Below are 23,936 nucleotides of genomic sequence, written 5' to 3'. Positions count from 1 at the left end.
CCCAAGACCCAGATGCCCCACCCCCACCCCCTGTGCTGACGCCATCCTGGGCGAGGCCCGCCTGGCCTGTGCGAGCACACGTGTCACTCATGGGCATGAGCAGACCGCCCGTGTGTTCAGGCAGGGCGCTACAGGTTTGATCAGAGCAGGGCTCAAACTCTGCTTAGGAGCACTGCAAAATACGTACTGACGTCCATGTGCACACACGTGCACAGACAACCAAGTGTGCTCTGATACACAGGTGTGCATGTATGTAGACACCTGTGTGTGCTATGGTACGTGTGTGTATACAGACATCTACGTGTTCTATAATCTCTGTGCATATACACAGGCAGACATGGACCCTAACATAGGTGTGTGTATATACAGATATGTGTACTATAATTCACACTGTACCGTATCACACATATAATTTAGACATATGAGTACTATAATGCACACATAGTGACACGTACTTACTTTAGCACAACATATTGGACACGTGTACTATCATGCATGAGCGCACTATCCATCAACATGTACGTGTACTACAATGCATATACCCACACACAGGCACCTATGTGTGCTATAACAAACACATATATGTTCCGTACAATCTGAGAAATCCTGAAGAGCATCCGACCGCCAGCATGGGGAGTGTGTCGCCCTGGATCTGGCAGAACGATGAGGACAACCGAGCACAGCCCATTTCAGCTGCTGAAGTGTGGTGGGTGGGCCGGGGCCCATGCGGGCCAGGCTGGAGCAGCCCCTTGAGCAGCTGGCCCTGGGCAGTGCCCACAGAGGGCCGTGCGCCTGACTCCATTCGCCCTCCCTCTGGTCTTCTATTGTGTCCGCCCTGTCTGACCCTCGGAGGCCAGGGGACGTGGGACCCCATTGTGTGACATGCGGGCCACCTGATCGGAAGAGTGGGGTGGAGATGGATGGCCGGGTGCATCGGTGGGAAGTGTGGACCTGCCCACCCCGCAGACCAGTGTTGGTGAGGCTGTGATGTGAGGCTGAGTGGCTGGCCCCAGAGCAGCGTGATGACCACATGCAGAGAGCCGCTGCCGAGAGCAGTGAGCAGTGCGTTCTTTTTAAAGGAAGCTGAGCTGAGCCTGCGCTGTACGTTGTCTGCAGGGTGACCTGAAGCATGCTCACATCAGACACGGCACTGCCCCGCTGAGACGAGGAGCCTGCGCTGTGTGTGAGTGTGCAGGCAGGCACGTGTTCATGTGTGTGCGTGTGTCCATGCATGTGTGCAAGTGCATGTGTGTGAGGGGTGTTCTCCGAAAACTACGATCCACTTTGGAAAACTCAGTTTCTGTGGTGATGTCTGAAGCCCTGGCCTGACGAGAAGTTCAGCCAGAGTGAAACCCTGGGCTGGAGGCCGTGCGGTGGAAAGGGGATGGGAGACTGCAAGACAAGCCGGCCTGCACGCAGCGGTGAGCAGATGCGACATCCTGACGTCCCTAAGCAGTCAGTGTAAACGAAGCAGAGGGAGAGCATCCCGGGGGCCTGGCTCTACCAGGGGAGCCTCCAGAGGGCCTGGGCCTGCCCGGGTTCTCCGCTGGCCTTGGAGGAGTCGAGCCAGGCCGGGAGGCCTCAAGGAGCTGAGCCATCCTGGCCGACAGCCAGAAAGAAAACCAGGACCTCAGCCTCTGACCACAGGAACCGATTCTGCCAACAGCCACGAGAGCCCGGAAGGTGACCCGACTCCAGAGGGCATGCAGCCCCTCAAGACCCTGAGCACAGTGCCAGTGGGGCTGCGCCTGGCTCTGATCCATGGACACGGGATCCACAGGTGTGTGGCCATCTGTCATGCACAAGCGGAAAGTCAACACACCTTTGAACGGGTTTGGGGGAATCTGCAGCCTCTTTAAAGGTGCCACCACGTTCGTGTGTGTGTGGTGGGGTGACAGTGCACATTTCTTATTCTGGAGAAGGTCTGGTGCTTTCATCAGATTCTCTGAAGAATGTGTCCCCAGGGAAGACAGGGCGCAAGCAGGAACCAGACAGAGAAGAAAAACCCAGAACTGGCCGAGGGGTGCGTGTGGACTCGGGGCAGTTATTCTGGGAACACGGCAGTGGCGGGCGGGCAGGGCAGGGGACGCCCGCGTGCACGTGCTGTCACCGCCTCGGGTCTCCAGGGATGTGACGAGGGATGTCAGGACTGCCGAGAAGTGCTGACGGGCCTGGAGGAGCCCAGGTGTCCCTCTGGGCTCAGTCGTCTTAACACCAGCAGCAAACACCCATTCCCACGTTTCCGTCTTTGTCTTAACCGTGGGCCACGGTTTACGGAAAATAGATTAGATGGACTGAATTTGCACTATTGTAAAATACAAAGTGACCCAATTATTCCCAACCTTGAGCCAGGAGGGATAAATGACCCTCGCATCTCTGCTGACAAGTCGGAGACATGGTGTTTGCTCGTTTTCCAGAAGATGAGCTTTTCTTTTGAAATTGGGGTGAAACGCAAAACTGATGAACCCCGACCATCCGCCCGTGCAGTCACGTCCCCTCCCTTGTCTTCTAGGGTGTGGTCAGCGGGTGGACAGACAAGCCGTCCGCAGGTGAGACCCAAGGAGAGCACAGGAGTCAGTCTGCAGGGACTCTGTGCTGAGAATGGGACAAAGCCAAGTTGAGGGTCGAGTCCTCTGCACATCCGTTTCCCTCGGTCCACAGCGCATCTGCCTGCTGGGCACGGAAAGGCTGGAGGTGGGTCATCATTAAAAGACTCGAACTGATGTTCAGAATAGAAAAATCATGAGTGTGTCAATATTTAGTCTATTTTCAATCAACAAACACGTGTTATTAACGGAGAAGCACTTGAGAGAGGATTACACCCAGTGTATCAGAAAGGCAGCTGCAGATTGACGTGACCCCTCGCCCAGTGGTCCCTCATCCTGCGGTGAAGTGGACGTGACCCTGGGGCCTCTGAGCACGCCAACATCTTCCTCTGACTTACGCATTAGGGAGGTGGCGGCGGGTGACATCTCCGTGAAGGCGGTGGGCCCACCTCAAGGTGTGGCCCCCAGACGCCTCCTGTAGGTACTGGCTTGCACCTGTTCTCAGCTGTTCTCAGCTGTGTGAAGACGGTGTGCTGGTTTACGACAAGCCCTGCTCTGTCAGGATCATTCACATCTGAGGCAGCGGCCCCGGGGGAGCGGTGGACCCACCAGACCTGGCCGTGGCTCACTCAGCAGCTTCTGTTAAGCTGGACACTTCACAGCAGCTAGGCGCAAGTTGACGGGCCTCCAGAACCAATAACAAATCTTGTCTCAGTCGCCTCCGGAAGGTTCTACTCAGTGGGACAGACATCTCTTAAGGACACGGAAGGAGGAGGGCAGGGTCTGCGGGAGAACGGGCACCCAAATCAGAAGGAAAGGAACGAAATGATCGCTTTCACTGATGACATGATCTCATGTGTACAAAACCTCAAGATCACACTCACTCACACGCGCGTCAGAGATAACAGACGAATTCAGCAGCGGCAGGATGCAAAGTCAACAGACAAAAAATCAGGTGTATCAATGAACAATCTCAAAAGGAACTTAAGAAAACAATTCCATTTACAATAGCATCAGAAAGAATAAAATCCTTAGGAATAAGCTTAATGAAAGAGAGGAGAGACATGTACACTCAATTCCACAAAACGTTGCTAAGGAAACGAAAAGCACAAATAATAAGTGGAAAGAGCCCCACGTCCATGGACAGGAGGACCCACGGTCACAGTGTCCACACGGCCCCAAGCGACCTACAGACTCAACGCGACCCCACCAGAACCCCAACGTGTTGCTTTCACAAACAGAAAAATCCAGCCTAAAACTCAACAGAATCTCAAGGGACCCCAAATACCCAAAACAACCCTGAAAAGGAAGAACAAAGTGCGAGGATTTACAAACCTTACTATCGTGTCACAGTAATCAGAATGGTGTGGTGCCGGTGGGAGGACAGACATCAGACCAAGGGAGCAGAACAGACTCCAGAAATAAACCCTCACATCCACGGTCAGTTGATTTTCAACAAGGGTGCCAAGACCATTCCACGGTGGGAGGACAGTCTCTTCAACATACGTTGTTGGGAAAACTGGACACCCACATGCAGAAGAATGAAACTGGACCCTTACTTTACACCACACACAAAAATTAACTCAAAATGGACCAAAGGCCTAAAGGTAAGAATTATAAAAAACTATAAAACACTTTGAAGACAACATAGGGAAAAATCTTTATGATATTGATCTGGCAAACATTTCCTGGTATGACCCCAGGAGCACAGGCAACAAAGGAAAAAAGAGACAAGTTGGACTGCATCAAAATTAAAAACTTTTGTGAAAAGGACAAGCCTAAGAGAGTGAAAACGCAGCCACAGAATGGGAGAAAATATTCATATCTGAGAAGGGATTAAAAATCATATCTGATAAGGGATTAATACGCAAAATAGGTAAAGAATTCATAATTCAACAACAAAAAACAAATAATCTAGTTCACAAATGGGCAGAGATTTCAACAGGCACTTCTCCAAGATGAGAACGGCCAATATGCACGTGGAAAGATGTTCAACATCCCTCATCAGGGAAATATAAACCAAACCACCACAAGATGACTGCACACCCATCAGGACGCCTGTCATCCAGAAAGAGGGAAGGAACACGTGCTGTGGGGATGTGGGAGCTGGCACGCTCAACCCTGCGGTAGGGATGGAAAGGGGGGGCCACTGTGGACAACACCCCGTAGTTCCAGAGTTAAACACAGACCTACTGTATGTGACCCAGGGTTCTACTCTAAGAGAAGGGACAACAAACACCCACACACTTGTTGAACTTTGTACAAGATGTTCACAGCAGCATCGTTCATAATGGGAAAACCACCCATCAACAGGAATGGATAAAAAGCGTGGTGTATACATGCGACGGGGCGTTACTCAGCCTTAAACAGGAATGACGGTCGTGACAGTTGCACAAGATTGTGAATGGACTTAGTGCCACTCAACTGCACACTCAGAAACAGTGAAGGGGTAAATGTCACGTTACACGTGCTTCACCACGATAAGAAAATATGTCCCTGGATAGAGCCAGTGCCCTCCTAGAATCGACGGTGCTCTTAAAACTCATAACCCTGGAAACTGGTGACTGTCTCCACGACAAGAGGAAGACTGAACAGCACAAACAGCGTTCCTGACGCTACTCTCAAAGTAGAGAAGAGGGAAAAGGAAGAAAACAACAAATTCAACTAGAATTAAACTACTTCGGCCAGAACATTCTAATACCCATAAAGCTTTCTTTAAACAGAGACTTTCAGATACAAGGTGATTTAAAACTTTATAAAAATATATAACAGCTTCAAACTGCACAGTTTATTCAGTTTAACAGGATGTCCATTATCAATTTTTATAGGAATCAGAAAAACAGAATCACTATGTAGTAATTTCTCTTTTATAGTCAGATGATATCTTCCCATTATATACAAATACACAAATAAATAACATGGCAGAAATGTCTTCCAAGTCCCCAGGGTTTGGGTCACAGAGGAAATGTTGGGAATCCCAACTTCTTTGTACGTAGGAATCAAGTCTCAGCCCATTTCAATTTGTCTTTTATATTTTTGTGCTAAACATTAGCTCTTCTTAAATAGATGTACTGATTCTATTCACTGTTTTTCTCAGGAAGGATGTGTGTGATCCAGTAATTAAAGAAAGCTGAGATGACGCTGGCATGGTCTGCAAAGCAAAAACAAAACAAAATCCCACAAAGAAAAATTATGAATTATTATTTTGTAGATATTTGCTTTGGGCCCAAAGTAAACTATGAAATAATCTAAAAATATGCAACTTTTGTATAAAAATTATGTTGATAGTGAAATACACTTGTGAATCATACATTATATAAGAAATACGGCAAAAAAGAACGGATAAATTCTGAATATTTCTATTTTGCTTGGGTAGGAGCCCTCCAGGCTCACAGGTTCTGCTAGACGTGACATCACAACACAGTATCAGAGGTTCAACCTGGAGCTGAAGGAGACCATGTACAAATCGAGATGGAAAGGGAAGAGGATCACGTCTCGGTGAAGGAACCAGCAGGACTCGGGCAGATTCTAAGTGAGCCGATGCGCGCACCGCACAGCATCAAACGCCGTGAGAGCAAGTCGCGGCCAGGAGCGCGGAGGCACTGGCCACTCGCCACGTGGGCAGCGTGTCTGGCACCACACCCCGTTCCACTCCTTCAGGGGACACGTTCAGCCGAGTCAAGATCCTCCTGTGGACCAGGCTTCAGGGCCTGCGCGGACCCCGGGCGCCGGGGCTGTGTTCCCGCTGCGCCCGCAGGGACGGCCGCTCCTAAGGCGCTGGCCGAGCGCTGACCGCCGAGCCTGCGCGGACCCCGGGCCCGGCGCCCTCCTGCTGCGGACGCCCGAGCCGGACGGGACGCGGGGCTGGGGACGCCGCCTGCACGCGGAGGCCACGGCTAGGCCCTCCCACAGCCCTGTGTTCCGCGGCGGCCACCTGCCTCCGCAAGCCCCGTTTCCTCCCGTTTCCTCGACAGGAGGCTGGTGAAACCTCGCTCACATGCAGGGCGTAAAGGGCACCAGTTCCTACGGCACCTTTCGCGGTGCGCGCAGAGTGAAGAAATTCGAGAAACGGCAGCTCTTCTTTGTGACAACGTGCGTGTGTCCGCACGCGGTGAAACGTGCCACGTGGGGTGAGGCAGCGAGGTCTCCTGCGCCCCACTTTCACCCAACACTGTGAAACACGTGCGCGCACCGGAGAAGGGGCTTCCGTATCCAGCCAGCGCATCATCCGGGATGAGGAGCCGCGGGGAGAGGCGCGGCCAGCGAACAGCACGCACCGCTCCGCCCGCACTGTCCCCACGCACTCGCCCTGAGCGGACTCCGGAGCTGCTTTTACGAAAAAGAAACGTCTCAAAAGGTGCCACTGGCATCGGACACACCCGATATTTGAAAACTAAGCTTCGCCACTTGTAAAATTTCCTTTTATAAAACACCTGGACATAAGGAAAAGTCGTCTGTGCCAACTGCGCACAGTCAGCACTTGTAGACAGGCTGGTCCAGCCGCTGCTACACAGGAACCCGAGGAGCGTTTCTGCTCAGCCGCTCGCGCCTGAATTCCTGGTGTGGTCGGAGCGGCAGGAGCAAAGTCTGCCGTGAGGAGCACTGCAGAAATGCGGAATCTTCTGAATGACTTCTTTTCATCTCTCATAGAAACGTCATATTGTTTAACTTAATAAAACTGGCTTTTTGCAATTTGAGATGAAACATTATTGTGGAAATCTGAATTTGCTAAACCCTTAACACAGCCTGCAAGCGACCGAGAGCGAGCAGCCGGGACCAGCGGAGGAGTCACCCTGGGGCAGGCTCCCCTCCTCCGGCAGAGCCGTTCCGGCGGCCACCTCGTCCTCTGCGGCTCGTCCCAGCAGCAGCCATGCACGCCGCTCCTCCCGGTCAGAAGCAGGGCCTCAGGCTGGCTCCCCTCGGTGGGCCCACCTCCCACCTCCTCCGGATGGCAGTCTCTGCACCCGCCCTGCGTCTGCCCTCCACTCCCTCCCGACCCCACCTGGACACAGCCTCTGCCCTGCCTCACTCTGCTCTGGGAAGGGGGCGGGCCAGCCAACTGCCCCACCTTCAGTCCCTCCACCCGGATGTCCAGTGAGCACCAGCAGTTCAGCCCATGCCACACCAGCTAGTGGTGAATCCTCCCACAGGCTTTCCTGCCTCCTGAGGGCTGCCTGGTTCTCCAGGACTCAGGCCAGAGACGCATCGCCTCCCTCCCGTCCCAGTTCTGGTCGGCAGTCAGCAGACCCTGTTGATGCTACCTCTGTGCCACCTGACCACACCCATGTACACCTGGCCACACCTGCACACACCTGACCACACCTGCACAGACGTGACCATACCCATGCACCTGACCACACTTGCACACACCTGCCACACCTGACCACACCCATGCCACCTGACCACGCCTGGGGCAGGGGCTGCTCTCTGTGCCCAGAGCTCACTCCAGTCTGGAGGCGAGGGCAGAGAGTTGGCTGGAGCAGGCGGTCCTGTGGTTGGAGCCTCCAGCAGTCCCCTTTCCTTCAGAGTAACAGCTGCAGCCACCACACCCTCAGGGCTGGCCCCTCTCCCACCCCAGCCTCTGCCCTCGGCCATCGCCCAGCTTGGTCACACCCCCTGGCTACCCTCAACACACAGCGGCACCTGGCTGAGAGCGGCTGCAGTCAGCACAGAGACCCTGCTCTGCTTGCTTTCTTCTCCACAGGCTTCTCTCTGCCAAATGCACGCCGCGCGGATTCTTCATGCTCACTTTCTGTCCCCCAGGATGAAGGTACCAAAGGGCAGGGTTTTTGCCTGCTTCCTTCGCAGGAAACCCCAGAGCTGAGAACAGAGCCTGGCAAGGTGGATGTGGACAGCAATCTCCTAACAAACAAGCTAATTAACATCCTGTGGGGCAGCTCCTCTGGCCCCCAGAGACCTCGTCAGTTAGGAGTCACAGTGCTCACCACTCCTGCCTTCACCTGCCAATGCTCTGGGCCGACTGGAGCAGCTCTGCTATTATTCACCTGGGTGCGATGTCTGCCTTTTGACTCTTCAGCTATGCTACAGGTTTCTAGGATGGAAAGCATGCCTTACACTTATTTTGAGAAGCCCTCAAAGTAGCCTGCAGAATTGCTTCCATTCCGTCACTCAGCTGAAACCTGCCAGGCGCCTGTCCTGGGCAGCGTGGAGCTCTGCACAGTGGGGTGCAGACGCAGGGCTTCTCCAGACAGCCCTGAGTGCTGGCCCCAGGGCTGCACGCTTCTGGGGCCGACATAGCCCCGCAACACACTCCAAGCTACCGGCGAGAAGGCACCACCGCAGCGCAGGAAGACATGAGCACAGTCAGCTCCTGCACACTGCAGTGTGCACGGAAGGGGCGCCCGATGAAGACCGAGGAAGGAGACAAAGAATGCCATCTTGTAACTGAACCCTCGTTCTGACGGCAGGTGTTCAGTAAGGCCCGCACAGTATCTGAGGACAAAACGTGTACCTTCTACCGGCCCAGCAGAGGAGAAGGGAGAAGAAACGAATTCTCTTACTTCTACTTAATGAACATTGGCCCTAAGAGCTGCAGATAGCTTAGCAGTCTGAAAGCTAGAGTGCACATGCATTTCTGCATGGGTCATGGGAATGATTTTTATGGCAGCAGAGAGACAGGTGGCACACTCCTCTGTGGGACTCTATTCTTCAGCTGTACGTGATCCTTACATTTTCTGACTCCTGACTGTTAGGGGCATGTCAGTTTTCAGAGGCAAACCTAGACAGGAGCATCTCAGGCAGCAGAAAGAATAACTCTACATACCGGGCGGCATCACGCAACGTTCTGGGAACAGGTCCACGGCGCTCTTCAATCTTTCAGTATCTCGCGAAAGTAACAGCGTTTTCATGTGATCCAGAAGGAACACATCCGAGGGAGACACGCTATGAGTTTCAAGACATTTAAGTAGCTCCTTAGTGGTTTCCATAAAGACAGCCGGGTCCGCATCCTCGGAGAGACCTAAACAAAGGCAGGGTCATTAGAATCGGATCTTTACTCTTATTCTGGTAAACAGAAGAAGAGCTCTCCTCTCCTAAGGAAGGCCTCAAATATACGTTTCTACGAATGGGATGTTGGGGTATGAAAAGCCACCAGGAGAGAGAAGCAGAGGAGGACTCTGAAAAGCAGACAGCAGGCCAAGTGGGAACCTGCGTCCGTGCACGTGCACTTGACCTGGCAAAGCAGCTTCCCCACAGGGTGCTCAGCGGTTAAGAACGGCAGGGGGACCGACAGGACGCGGGGCCGCGCTCACAGAGCTCCCACGTCGACAGACAACCAGAGCACGCGCGCTGGGCGTCCAGGCACATCCGGAGACTAAGAAAGCAAGGCCCTGGCTTCTCCTCATCTCTTCTCCTCGTCACGGTTTTCAGCCATCTGACCACATGTGCTTTACTTTGGGTGTGGAGTTTTTTGCATTAGTCCTGCTTGGTGCTCACAGAACTGTTTGAATCTGCGACTTCATGGCCTTCTTAACTTTGAAAACTCCCAACTGTGACCTCCTTAGATGTCACCCCTGCCCTCCTGACCCCTGGGCCGTGGGTCTGCTGTGCTCGTCTCTGTTCCCTCCTCTCTCCCTCCTTCACCCTGGATTCTCCTTGGCTGCTTCCCAGTTACTAATTCTCTTCTGTGCTGAATCTAATCTGCCACTTAAACTCACCTTTGAGTTCTTCTTTTCAGTTACTGTATTTCTCAGGTCTAGAATTTCCATTTGGTTATCTTAATAGATTCAAATCACCTGGTGAAATTCTCCAATTTTCCATCTTGTTCCTCCATTTTCTCCCTATGTTTTGAACATCCTAATCCCACTATTTAGCTCCTTGTCTGACGACAGTGGTATCTCCCACACTGCGGTGCCTTCCTACTGCTGTTTCTCACGGTTCTGGCCCTATGTGCTGTCTCCTGGCAAGCCTGGTAGTTTTACTGAATATGAAAATTTGTAGCAGTCTTGCTAACTGTACTTTCTTCCAGAGTGGTATCCTGGTGTCCCTGCTAGCAGGTAGAGAGGGCGGTCAGCAGGATCCGCTCAGGGCCTGAGCTGACCTCAGGGTGGGCCGTGTGTCTGGCACGGGGTCATCTACGCCTGGCCCACCCTTGCTCTGAGCACGGGGATCCCTGTGCTGCACTTGGGGGCTGGCAGTCCTGGTTGGCTCAGCACCTCAGGACAGCCTGCCAGGAAGTCCACCGTGCATTCTGAAGCACTCTGCATGCTTTCCAACCTGCCTCCCACAGCGGAGAGGAGGCAAGGGTTTTCAGGGGAAGAGGGTTTGGTCCTAGCCTCCGGCTCGGCAGCTCTCTCTCTAGACCTGAGACACCACAGAGCTCTGTGGTCTGTCTGCTTCCTCGTGCTCAGCTGGGCCCTCAGCCAATACCCCACGCCTGGAATCGGCAGGCAGCCGGGAGGGAAAGGAGGCTCATCTCCTCCTGGGTCTCACCTCCTCTGGGATTTGTCCTCTTAGGAGCTCTTCCTCAGTTGCTCTTAGATCCTTCAGCAGATATCTGTATACATTTAATCTGGCTTTTCTAGTTCCTTGGCAAGAGGGGCTTTCTGCCACAGCTCCTCTGTCACACACACGATGGACAAGCCATTGAGGTCTGCCTGAACCCACCCTGTTCTGCAGTGTACTCGCTGTCTTCCCACCAGAGTCATCCCAATGTCCGTGAAGTATGTTCCAATTTGTTAATACAAAGTGCTGGTAAACTCACTAAGAGGAAAGGGTGAGAGTCACCTGTGACCATCTTCTGGGTTAAAATCAATCTGTTACTAAGGGCATCTTCGCATCATTGTTTAAATCAGTTCCTTGCCTCCCAAATATCACAGAGCTGACATTTTTCAACCTTGTTCATGAGAACACTGCCAGATGTCTCGCTGTAACCTGGTACACTAAACCCAGGACACTCCCCTACTCTCAAGACGGCACCACTACAGCAAAACCGCTTATTCTGAGGGCCTGGGGCCTGGCGAAGCCACGTGTCCCCGAGTCGGCTCCTGCTCCTTCCTGAGCCTCAGTTCGGCAGCTAGGAAAGCCCCACGTGTGACAAACTGTCATCCATGGGAGTGATCTGCTTTTATTTCTCATCTCCTGTATCAATACAAATAACAGCTCAGAGATGCTCTCTGAAAAGCCTTAAATCAGTAAGTTACACGCGGGAAAGTAAAGTGTGTTCTAAAGGAGAGAGCCGTACTTCTCTGATGAAACAAACATGAGTTCATCAGAGCTCCAATCTGGATTTACCGTTTCTTTGGAAATACAGCTGAGAAGACCAACTTACTCCAAAGCTGGGTTTTAGAGGCATAGGGATGGAGACCAACCACACCTGGAGTCACCACCCTACGCGGCTGTGAGGTTTCTCCTGGTCTGCTGTGAACAAAGACCTCCAGATCTTTGGTGGGAAGAATTTAAATATTCTGATTTTTGCCTCAAAACTAATGATTTATTTTGAATACTGAATATTTTAATATGTTTTGTACTTTAAACATCTAAACGTTTTATTATATTTTCTAAATGAATGCCATTATTCAAAAGAAAAACAGGAAAAAACATACCATCATAAACATAAATTTCTTGTGTTGACTTCAAAAAGTTTAGGATACTATCTGCCTTTTCATTGGTACTGTTAACACCTTCCCCTCTGGCATCTCTGACATCTTCCTCGTTGTCATCTGTAGCACCCTCCTCGCTGGCGGCTGGGACTTCCTCTGCATCGGACTCCCTCCCGTGCTCCCGCTCACTGCCGCTCTCCTCCGGCTGGTACATGAAGCTGAGGCCAGGGGCTTGTGTTGGGGAGCCAGCTGCCTTCTTCCTTCTAATCTGCCGCTTCTTTTTCAGTTTCCTTTTTTTATTTTTGCTTATTGTAGGGCCATCTGCAAGCCGTGGCTGCAATTTTTCTTGTAAAAGACTCTGCTGTTTCTCTAATTCCACTTGTTCTACATGAATGTTACTGGGGTTTTTAAATTTTTTCTTGGATTTATGTTTTCTAATTCTTCTTCTCTTTTGTTGATCCTGAGGATCCTGATCTATAAGAAAAATTCAAATACAACAATTTTCTGTATAATGGAATCATAACAAACATATTAGGCTAAGTAAGTTTTCCATTAGGATCTTGTAATTTTAGTAGAAAAAGAATTTAAAATATTTACTTCAGTGATTCTCAACCTTATCTCAAGTAATTATACTATCAAGGATCCTGGGACTTAGCACAATAAATTAACAGCTTACTTGTTCTTCCAAAAAAGGCATGCACAGATATATACCCATTCACCGTTGTCACAGTCATGATTTATGCTATGTTTTTTTTGAGGAAGATTAGCCCTGAGCTAACTGCTGCCAACCTTCCTCTTTTTGCTGAGGGAGACTGGCCCAGAGCTAACATCCGTGCCCATCTTCCTCTACTTTATATGTGGGACGCCTACCACAGCATGGCTTGACAAGCGGTGCCACGTCTGCACCTGGGACCCGAACTGGCGAACCGGGGGCCGCCAAAGTGGAACGCGCGCACTTCCGCTGTGCCATGGGGCTGGCCCCTATACTGTTTTTTTAAGGATATAGGATTTGTTGCAATTTTAGTAGGAGTAAAATTTCATTCCTTTGGCCTTGGAGAAAAAAACATGAATTCTTATGTTTTTTAAAATTTTACTTTAGTACCTTCTAAAAGCTACATGTGTGAGAATAAAACATAAATAGTGATCACTTGCTCATCTGAGTCAGCAATACCTCACATTTTGAAATGAAGACCAAGCTTGGGCTCCTGGTTAGCAGAGGTTGGAATATAAATGAAGAAGGCCAATGGTGTGTTGGTAAGTGGTTAACAACAGCCTTTCTAGGTAGAAAAGCCTTATGGTCACTCCTCGCACGACAAGGGTCTCAGTGAGTGAGTGGCATCAGGAAGGGTTGGCAGAAGAGCGTGGATATGGAGACGAGAGAAAATCACGACTGTAGAAATCCTGCACAACATCCAAAGCTTGTCTGCACACCCTGAGCACACAGTCTGGTCGGCACTACCCCTTCCATGTCACTGTGACACACGGCCCTCCAGGCTCTGCTTGAACAGACCCGACGACAACACTGGCCTTCCAACTGCACAGTAGTTTCATTTTCAACAGTCCTCACTTTTAGGAAGCTCCTGTTAGACGTTTCTGAGCTGCATACCACCACCCATCACAGATTATTGTGAGAAATTAATGTGCATGAAATTTGTGAAACGCTGTATAAAGGCAGGACGTTATTATGCTAAGTAACAATCTCTTCCCTTAAGATTTCTATTCGAGGGCTGTATTCTGCCTCTGAAATCAGACAGAAGGCATCTAGTTCACCCCATGCTGCATTCTTCAAGGCAACCTTCACATTTCACCTGATTCTCCACAGCGCTGCCCAGCACCGAGCTGCAGGCAGCTACATGACCGCGTGTGCAAGACATGGGCCCTGCTGGTCACGGCGCCCTTGGTGCTCTCCAGTAACGGCTCGCTCCTCCCTGTCCTGGACACAGGAGTCTGCTTATGCAGCCAGATTCCCACGGACAGATCCAGCAGTCACCACGCTCCTTCCCTCTGAAAGTACACAGGTCTTGAACAAGCATTAAACCTCATCCCTGCAGCTGACATCCACTGTCCCCACCCCACCAACTTTGTGTCATTGTCCAGTTAGATGCTGCATTCTGGAAATGGTGAAAACATTTCACGACTAATTTTTGAATAAGAATTCTCATTTTTCTCTCGACAACGCCATCTATGAAACCTGGTGCTGCTTTGAACTTGGTGTGAAGCCAAAACTACTCCCCAAATCATGAGGTAAGATCCCATCTAGTCCCACAACCAGTGTACTTCTCTCTCCCTCATCTCCAGGGGATTACTGAGTATAGGCCTTTTCCATTTCGTCAGCAAGTGCTCATCGGTATCAGACCCTGCTAAGTACAGCTGACACACAGAAGCCTACTCACAAGCACCTCTCAGCAGCCGACCTTTGAGCTGCTCCTGTAAAATATGAATGTTTGAAAAATGACCACTACTTATGGAATTTTTTTTTTATTTCTCAAGTTCAGTTAAAAGAGGAAAAAAGTAAATTTCTCCTCATTGTTATCTATTCAAAAAATATATGCTTGCCTTTATTAATCCATGAGGTGTTGTATCAACCCAAAGTAAACCGACCTGGAACCAAGGTGGCCGAGCCCCGGGCATGTCCTTTCTGTCCACTGAGCGCTCGCTCACTTACTCTCTAGGTCTTTGCGAACATCCTCCTTCTCCGGGGGCCCTTCCAGCCTGGCCGAATGCCTGCTTTACACTCTGGTTTATTTCTCTTTGTAGGAGGTGAGGCTACAGTACAAACTGCTGCCTGCTGAGAACGACGACACCATCGATCTGCTGTTTTAAAGATTATAAAGTAGTAGTTTAAGAAAGGGTAGTGGCAAAAAAGGCAGTAACATGATAAGCATATCTACTTTTTCATGGAAATATGCATGTGTACTTTTAAAACTAAGACACTGGGAGTCCAGTGCCAGGTGTGGCTGAGCTCACCATCGGGTGGTAAGTAAAGGCACGTATTTTTTACTGTACTTTTCTGATTTCTAACTTTAAGGCACTGAGAGATACTGCTTTCATAATGAGGAAAACTTATTATTTCAAACTTGATGAAATTATGACATCTCAACACTTATGGGATGCCCCTAACTTCTACTTAATGGGAAAGTTATAATCTTAAATATAATCAGGAAAGAAAAATATAATCAGGCTGAAAATCAGCGATGAAAGCTAGAAAAACAGCTGCAAATTAAACCCAGTGAAAGTAGAAGGAAAGAAATAACAAACATAAGAGCAGAAAATAAAGAGAGAAAACAACACACGAGAGAGATCAACCAGCATAGACACTCTGAAGGTAGCAGACGGACAGACAGCGTGACGCCGGCTGAGAGGAGACGGGAGGGGTGAGAGTGTGGGTTGGCATGCAGCCTGCAGGTGTCAAAGCGAGCAAAGGACACCGTGGACACCGCCGTGCAAACAAATCGACCATCCACCTGCATGACGTGGGGAGTTCTGAGACGAGCGCCACTTCCCAGTGGACCTGTGAGGTCACAGAAAATCCTAATAGTCCTATCTCTAGTCAAAAACAGCATCTTTACTTAAAAATGATCCCACGAAAGAACTTCAAGCCTCTTGGATTCACCTGGGACCCCTATTAAACATCTAAGCACAAAACTAACCCCCATGCACACAAACGTGTCCGGCGCACAGCAGGACGGGGACAGTGACAGCTCGCCTGTTAGGCAACGTAACCTTCCCTCCAGCTCCCACGAGTGCACTAGGCCCGGGAAGGCGGCCGCCACCCTCTCACACAGCAACGTGAAGTTCTACACAAAACAGCTTCCAGCAGCACAAAGGATCTGATCAGTCTTAACACCAACACATGATAAAAACTTGTAGCAAGCTGGAATGTAAAGGAAAATTCTAAATCTGATACAGCACGGCTCCCAGACCCCACGGTGGACACACAGCTAACAGTGAAACACTGAGACTGGGAAAGAGAGAGCCACTGCTGTCATCACCGCTGGTCACCTTCCTCCTGGGGACAGCAGAAGGGCAGGAGGGTGAGAAAGAGAAAGAAATAAAGAGAGAAACTGCCATTAACCACAGATGGCATTACTGTAAATACAGAAAACCCACAAGATTTTGTAGGTGAACTGTCTGTCCACAGGTGGGCAAACAGCTATGGAATTCTACGCACAACAAAGAGGAAATGACTCAACACACACGACAACATGAATGGCAAAATAGTGACGGAGGGAAAGAATCCAGACCGCGCCCCCAAGAGTACAACCCGTGTGATCCCCCTCACACCAAGTTCCAGAACACGCGAGCCAACCAGGGCAGCAGAGCATGGGGAGTGGCTCTTCCAGGGTCCCTGGACTCACGGAGCAGCAGTGGACGACTGCGCAGCGGCCCAGGTGCTGAGCACGGCCGCCTGGGGCACAGGAGGAAACTGCCAAGGGTGAGCTCTGCTGTCTCCAGTTTCAGTTTCCACATGGGGTTCTTCCCACTCCTGGATATTAAAGTTACAGAGGCAACGTGTCTCATGCTTCTGGAAAATGACGTATTTACAAAACATCTCACATGTGAGCTCACGTAGAAAAATAACACACTCCAACTCTGTCTTGTTTAACACACACCCTGTAAACACACTGACGACGGCAGTGAGAGCCCTGCTGTCAGTCACTCAGACTCGCAACTGAGGAAAAAGACGTTTACGAGAAACTTCCACATGAGACAAAGGAAGAAAGTTTCCTTGGAGATTGGAGTTTAAAAAAAATCCTCTTGGGCCAGATGCAGGGCAATCATAACTCAGAAGAAGGAAATTTAAATATGACTGTGAAGCTGTGTTTCCAACTTAATTTACAGAGACTTTCTCAGGTGCGCACCGCCCAAAGCCATGGATCTCATCTATTCACAGCTACTGAGCTGCTGTTCACTCAGACGTGCCCATTTCCTTTTTCCATTACGTTGCCCAGTTTCCTACCAAACCAGAGAACATTTCTTAAACAAGGGTTGCACTTCCATCTCACTGGAAAGACGCCCAGGACGCGAAATGCAGCCACACGCCTGGTGGTATCCAGCAGAGGCTCCCCAGGGCGGGTCCTTGCCAGGCTGACCACGAGAACGTCCTCAGACTCAGCACAGGTGGCCATGAGGGACGGTTCCAGTGAGACACGGATGGCTGTGGCACAGCTACGTTCTGAGCGATCCGTGCCTACACTTTCCCCAAGCAACAGCATAAACCGCACAGAGAGCCAGGAGCCACTCGTTTGGGATTTATATTTTTGATGCAAATATCCACGAACAAAGTATTTCTATGTGGGAAAAGAAACAGATTAACCACAAAAGTATTAATCTGGTTCTTCTTATTTCCTGATCAGATGAGCATCTTTAAATTTTTTACTCTCAACCTTGTTGAAACTTTTCATAATCTTGTATGTCCTACATGTTTTTTAGGACCTCTGAGCAGGCCGTCTCCCCGGCAGCCTGAGGAAGAGCCTGGCTCACTGCGGACACTGTGGGGAAGGTGGTTGTCCTCACGGGGCTGCAGCCACGTTCCAGAGCCCAGCCCAGCTGTGCAGGCCCCGCCCCAGGGAGTAGCATGGAGGAAACCTCCTTGCTGATGATGACAGCTGGTGTCTGCGTGACGTGTCGGGGCCACCAGTGAGAGTGGGGGCTTGTGTCTGCGTGACGTGTCGGGGCCACCAGTGTGAGTGGGGGCTGGTGTCTGCGTGACGTATCGGGGCCACCAGTGTGAGTGGGGGCTTGTGTCTGCGTGACGTGTCGGGGCCACCAGTGTGAGTGGGGGCTGGTCTCTGCGTGACGTGTCGGGGCCACCAGTGTGAGTGGGGGCTGGTGTCTGCGTGACGTGTCGGGGCCACCAGAGTGAGTGGGGGCTGGTGTCTGCGTGATGTGTCGGGGCACCAGTGTGAGTGGGGGCTGGTGTCTGCGTGACGTGTCGGGGTCCCCAGTGTGAGTGGGGGCTGGTGTCTGTGTGACGTGTCGGGGCCCCCAGTGAGAGTGGGGGCTGGTGTCTGCGTGATGTGTCGGGGCACCAGTGTGAGTGGGGGCTGGTGTCTGCGTGACGTGTCGGGGTCCCCAGTGTGAGTGGGGGCTGGTGTCTGTGTGACGTGTCGGGGCCCCCAGTGAGAGTGGGGGCTGGTGTCTGCGTGACGTGTCGGGGCCACCAGAGTGAGAGTGGGGGCTGGTGTCTGTGTGACGTGTCGGGGCCACCAGCGTGAGCAGGGGCTGGTGTCTGCGTGACGTGTCGGGCCACCAGAGTGAGTGGGGGCTGGTGTCTGCGTGACGTGTCGGGGCCACCAGAGTGAGTAGGGGATTGTGTCTGTGTGATGTGTCGGGGCCACCAGTGAGAGTTGGGGCTGGATTCGAAATTTTGCTCAGTGAACTAAAATCGACATGTGACACCACATGTGGCCAGTCTGGAGGACAGGGGCCACACCACATCTGCCCTGTCACCCTGACGTCTAACACAGGCCGGGAAAGAGGGTCGGTTCGACAGCCATTTGCCACATCAGTTAAGGGACGTATTTTATCACACACTCACATCTGTTTCCTGTTTAGAAAGCACGAAAGTAACCAGTTAAAGCTCGAAAGTCACAGGGTGAACTCGGTCCTACCCAGCCCACTGACCCCACACTGGACCTACAAGGACCAGCGAGGGACAGATGGACGCCCTGGGGAGCTACCCACTAATGGCAGGTCGCAGGATTCCTTGATTGCAAACAAAGGAAATTATAACCGATCTTGTTTATCTTCACTTAAGCCCTTGAAGGCAGAACCATAAAATATTTCATCTCTTTTTTAAAAAATGGCAGATTAAGACTTGTGCCCAGCGTATATCAGAGGTGTGGTGACACACTTGTGTGGGGACGCGGCCCTGTTGCTGGGGACCGGGTTGCCCTGAGCCGGGGCTCTGGTGTGGCCAGTTCTGTTACCCGGAGCTGGGAACCCCATTTTCCTGGTTCCTTCCCATCTCTTTACAGTTGACACACTGCTGACACACACAGCGCTCAAAATACCAAACTAACCCAGCGTCCTCCGAGAACCACAGACAAGTGGACCCATTCTGTGCGGTGTCCCGCTCCACAAGGCTGCGTCCCTGGGACGGCCCTGCCTGCCTCGAGGTCCTGTCTGAAGAAGTGCAGGGTTGTCCAGATAATTTCCTCATTCTCCCCTAACTCGCCCATTGCCTCTGTGCCAATGGGGTGGCACTCAGCTCTCCCCTTCCATCTGTAGTGACGAATAAACCTTCCTCACCACCAGCCCAGGTGTCCGACCATGCCTGCTCTGACACCTATAGAAACGTGCTTACTGTATGTGTTTCCCAAATCAAGCTGAAGGACATAGACAGACAGCAAACGTCTACTGGATGCCCACCACTCACAGGGCCCCCAAGGGGGTGGGAGCAGCAAATTCAAGCCTCATTGAGATGCAGTCGGACGTCAGCTGACCTGGGAAGGTCTCCCCTGGCCTCGCTGTGCCAGCTCCCAGGTCCCGCACTCGTCACTTGGTTGTCCTCGTTCCTGCCTGTCTCCACAGCAGACCAGGTCCAACCTCTTCTCTGCAGCACATCTCGCAGGTTCCTGAGTGGCTTCCAGGAGTGAGTGCTGAGCACATGGTAGACAAGGGATGAGCTCCCTCCCCTGGAACTCAGGACCTAAGCCCCGTCTGCATGGGGGACTCATGACACAACACTTCCCACCCAGAGAGGGGCCACCAGACCCAGAGAAAAAGATCCATCATGAAGAAGTGGCCAAACAGGGGCCCATGGATGGCCACGCAGCAAGGGGTGCGGAGGGCCTGCAGGTCCTGCTGGGGTGCTCGGCCTGGGGAGGCTGGCATGGGATGATGGTCAGGGGACCACTGTGCCCTGAAGGGCCGGCCCTCCCATCTGACAGGACCACATTGTCAGCTCCTGTGGACATAACTGGCCCCTTCAAACTTTCTGCTTTAAGCTTTCCTTTCACAAGGCTTTCCTGTAGATGGTGGTTTTTCGTTTGTTTATATATTACAGGTAGAACTCATAAATTCATTGGATGCCTAACTAGAATATAGAGATTTGTTGTTACTTATGACATCACAAAAGAAAAAGACTTTAGAGAATCTTTACATACCTCACAGAAGTCTCAGACTTCAACACGAGACTTTTCAAGGTTGATGCTTTTCTCTATTTAAATGGAGACATAATACTTCTAGAATTTTTTTGACGTTCCACTAAAACTGCCCAGACAACTTTCAAACTACAGGACTTCAAACACACCACAGACTGCAAGCCACACGAATCCCTTCGTAAGAGAACACCTAGGAAAACGCTCGGCTTCCAGCACGAGAGAGGGGAGCTGGGGGACGCGAGCGTCAGAGGCTCCTGGGGCGACCGCGGGCTGCGGCCGCACTGCTCCATCTCTAGGTGAGAAAACTATACTCCCCTCCGTGAGGACATGGCGTGACAGAGGCTCGCCTTTAGTCCGAGACTGGATGGCAGCCTCTGTTGACAGGATGCACATGTCTGTTTATGAAACGGGAGGAGGATGAAGCAAGCAGGACGGAAGGTCTCAGTTCATAAATTGTAACACTAGTGTCAGTTTCCACTTTTAAAGAAACATTTGCCTTCTTGACGGTATGTTACTGACTTCTTGATGGGTAAATGCTGACTCAGAGGCGTAGGAGTCGTCCCTGGCATGCTGCCCATGCCCAGCATGGGGACATGTTCATTCACCAGACGGGGCACAGGGACCGGCTGGGACAGCAGCGAGACGCACTGTGCCTGGCGGACGCGGCACCCAGGGCCAAGACCCGAGAGGAGGGAACAGGGGTGTGAGTCCCAAGGGTGGCTGACTCCGCTGGAGGGAGTGTGGGGACCCCGAAAAGGGGCACCGAGAGCTCCTTGCCGTCCTCTGAATCCAGGTCTCACCAGAAAACTGCACAGCGCAAGGACATGGAGGTACCAGGAAGGAAAAGTGAGCCTCGTGGGTGTACAAACATCGGACGGCTGGGGTCAGCACACAGGGAACTCAGGTGGGGGAACCAGGAGCCTTGGATCAACAGATCCCAACAGTTTATTCCACATTCGGGTCAAACAGCCCATTTGTAATCAGCTGCTAGTGCATTTACACATTTATTTCTGTGCTGGTATTAGTGTGAGACACAAAATTAGTGCAACACAATCGTCCTCATCAACAGTGTTCACATCTTTTGAAAACTATATGAATTACCTAATGAATTTTTTCTTTTATGTGAGACACTGCCACAGCATGGCTTGATGTCCTCTGCCATCATCTGTGAGCATCATGAGGAGAGGACCCTCTGCCATGTCCTGTGAGCATCACAAGGAGAAGACTCTCTGCCATGTCCTGTGAGCATCACAAGGAGAGGACCCTCTGCCATGTCCTGTGAGCATCACAAGGAGAGGACCCTCTGCCATGGCCTGTGAGCATCACAAGGAGAAGACCCTCTGCCATGTCCTGTGAGCACCACAAGGAGAGGACCCTCTGCCATGTCCTGTGAGCATCACATGGAGAAGACCCTCTGCCATGTCCTGTGAGCATCACATGGAGAAGACCCTCTGCCACTGCCTGTGAGCATCACGAGAGGACCCTCTGCCATGGCCTGCGAGCATCATGAGGAGAAAGCCCTCTGCCATCAGGTTTCTGGTACCTGCAGCCAATGTTTTCTGATATTCATTCTGGCTCTTCCCACTCAGCATGACCTAAATGAGTAGTCCTCAGGCAGGCCCAGCTTCCCTGCAGGAACACCATGGTCTCCCTTGTCCCTGCCTTGTCAGTCCTGTCCTCACCCTCCTCAGCACAGCACATGGAGCAATCCCGCCACATTACGACAGTGACGTTTCTCTCCCTTTCAACTTTCAACTGTTCCCCATCAATGAACAGTAACTTTCCAGCTTGACTTTAATGGATGGTGAACACATACATACGTGTAGGTAAGGGAGGCAGAGAAACAGGAAGGAAGGGAAGACGTTTGACAATCAGTGATCAAGAGAAACCCCAAGTCCCTCTTCTCTTTATTTTTTCCAGGTTTATTGAGGTATAATTGACAGATAAAAATCGTGTAATTCAAAGAGTACAGTGTGATGATTTGATATGCCTATATTGTGAAATGATCACCACAATCAAGTTAACTAGCATATCTGTCTCATTGTCACCGTGTATGCAGGCGTGTGTGACGAGAACACGTGAGGTCTACTCTGAGTGACGTCGACAGACAGGACAGTCCCGTTACCTGTGGCCACCGTGCTGCATGTGAGGTCCCCCAAGTTCTCCTCACAGGGCATGAAGCCTCCACTTTCTTGCTCAAGCCTGCTTTCCAGCTTCATCTCGTCCCAGCCCCGCCATGCTCTTACTCTGTCTAGGATTCCCATTCTCCTGATCGGGCTCGCTCTTCATTAACCATTAAGATTCAATGCAGGCACTGCCTCCTCTGCCTTCCTGAACAGCTCTCTCTCCTCTCCTGCCACCCTGATGCACATGTGCCTCCCTCCGTGCCCACTACCTCCAGGCTCACACCTGGGCTGATAATTGTCTGTCCCCCACCAGTTACAGGGACTGTGTATCATTCCTCCTGTACTTCTGCTGTCCCCACAAATGCTGGGACATGGTGACCAGGTGACCAGATAATTTGCTATCCATACTGGACATCAAAGGCAGTGTCAATGTTGACCACTTTGAGAAGGAAAGACAGGAAAGAGGCCGCTGTTGTAATGATGCTGGAATAAAGGGCGCAAATCCGCGATGCATGGCTGCCCCACGTGATCAGCCAAAGATGGTTCTAACACCAGCACCAGATGGCATCGCTCTGGGCCTCAGATTCACCATCTGCGGCGTGGAAACGCCTGCTTTCCTAACTCACAGTTTGGGGTGAAAGTCGGGTTCTGCACAGTGCACTCGGTCATTGACGTTCATTCCTGGAGCCTGGAGCGGGCCTGGCTCACATGGCACGCTCTAAGTCTGCTGAATCGAGCTGAATTAACCAGCCGCTCTGGTCTGCTGACCCAAGGTTGGCTCCATGCTTCCCTGCAATTGTACGCTTGCCTGGTCCATGAGAAAAGGTAGAGCTACCAGACCTTGAAAGAACCAGGCCCAAGCTCTCCCATGGCCCACCCCACCTGTTCATGCTACACATTTTGTGTCCTCTCCTGCTGCCTCCCAAATTTCCCAGGAGGTTCCAGCAGTCATTAAAGAGAAGAAAAGTCATCAATGTGACAGCTCTGCAGACGTCACTGCTCCGAGCTGGGCGTCCTGAGCGTCAGTGGCCCCAGGGGCTCGGCCTGGCCACCTCAGACACTCGGATGGAGTAAAGAATATGAACAGACCCACAGCCCAGCTCAGCTGGAAAGTCACAGAGAAAAAACTAGAGCTTTAGTGGAACGACTCCGAAATCCTCAGTTTGTTACCTTTCCTGTCCTGTGAAGTCCCTGCCCCTCAGAGACAAGGCTCTTTTACAGAGTCTAGCACCGCAAGTGCTAATTTTCTGTAATGTCTCTGATCTTCTCAGTTTGTCCCAGAATGTCCATTTCACAGCAGAACCCACAGTGCAGCTCCTTCAGGTGACTTTCTGCAGAGCCTGCTACTCCAGACTCCAGAACTTTCCACTCTTCCTTGGCCTCCCAGGAAGCCCACGATCTCCCCTTCTTCGTACCCCCAAGCACAGCAAATGCTATGGGAAAACTTACATTACAGAACCAGAGGTATGGCTATTTATAGTCTGAGGAGCACACTAATTTTGAAAAGCTGCCATCCCCAAAACATACCTTTCAGACACGCTAATTTTAAAAATAATCACAATTTGTCAAATTCTCTCAGCTACTATTTGGCACCTA

General features: G+C 51.2%; 1 protein-coding gene across 10 annotated transcripts in view; it reads right to left on the bottom strand.

The window, feature by feature from the left end:
* Positions 1-23,936, bottom strand: part of ERICH1 (glutamate rich 1) — a 99,822-nt gene that overhangs the window by 28,535 nt on the left and 47,351 nt on the right. For 6 of the 10 annotated variants that reach the window (XR_011498761.1, XM_070499663.1, XM_070499662.1 and 3 more), the window contains 2 exons: positions 12,110-12,580; positions 9,331-9,525 (listed from right to left, as the gene is read on the bottom strand). Coding sequence is in view for 9 of the 10 variants with exons in the window: in XM_070499663.1 (XP_070355764.1) it covers positions 9,331-9,525; positions 12,110-12,580 (666 nt within the window). In the remaining variant the exon portion in view is untranslated. Of the gene's footprint in view, positions 1-3,156; positions 3,330-5,314; positions 5,698-9,330; positions 9,526-12,109; positions 12,581-23,936 lie in introns of those variants that run through there. The other 4 variants (XM_070499661.1, XM_044760689.2, XM_070499664.1 and 1 more) reach the window with 2 other exon arrangements.

This window comes from Equus asinus, chromosome 27, assembly GCF_041296235.1.
Source record: "Equus asinus isolate D_3611 breed Donkey chromosome 27, EquAss-T2T_v2, whole genome shotgun sequence".
In the NCBI taxonomy this organism is placed as follows: domain Eukaryota; kingdom Metazoa; phylum Chordata; class Mammalia; order Perissodactyla; family Equidae; genus Equus; species Equus asinus.
Note: the sequence above shows the minus strand (reverse complement) of the source record. Positions and strands in the feature narration are given on the sequence as shown.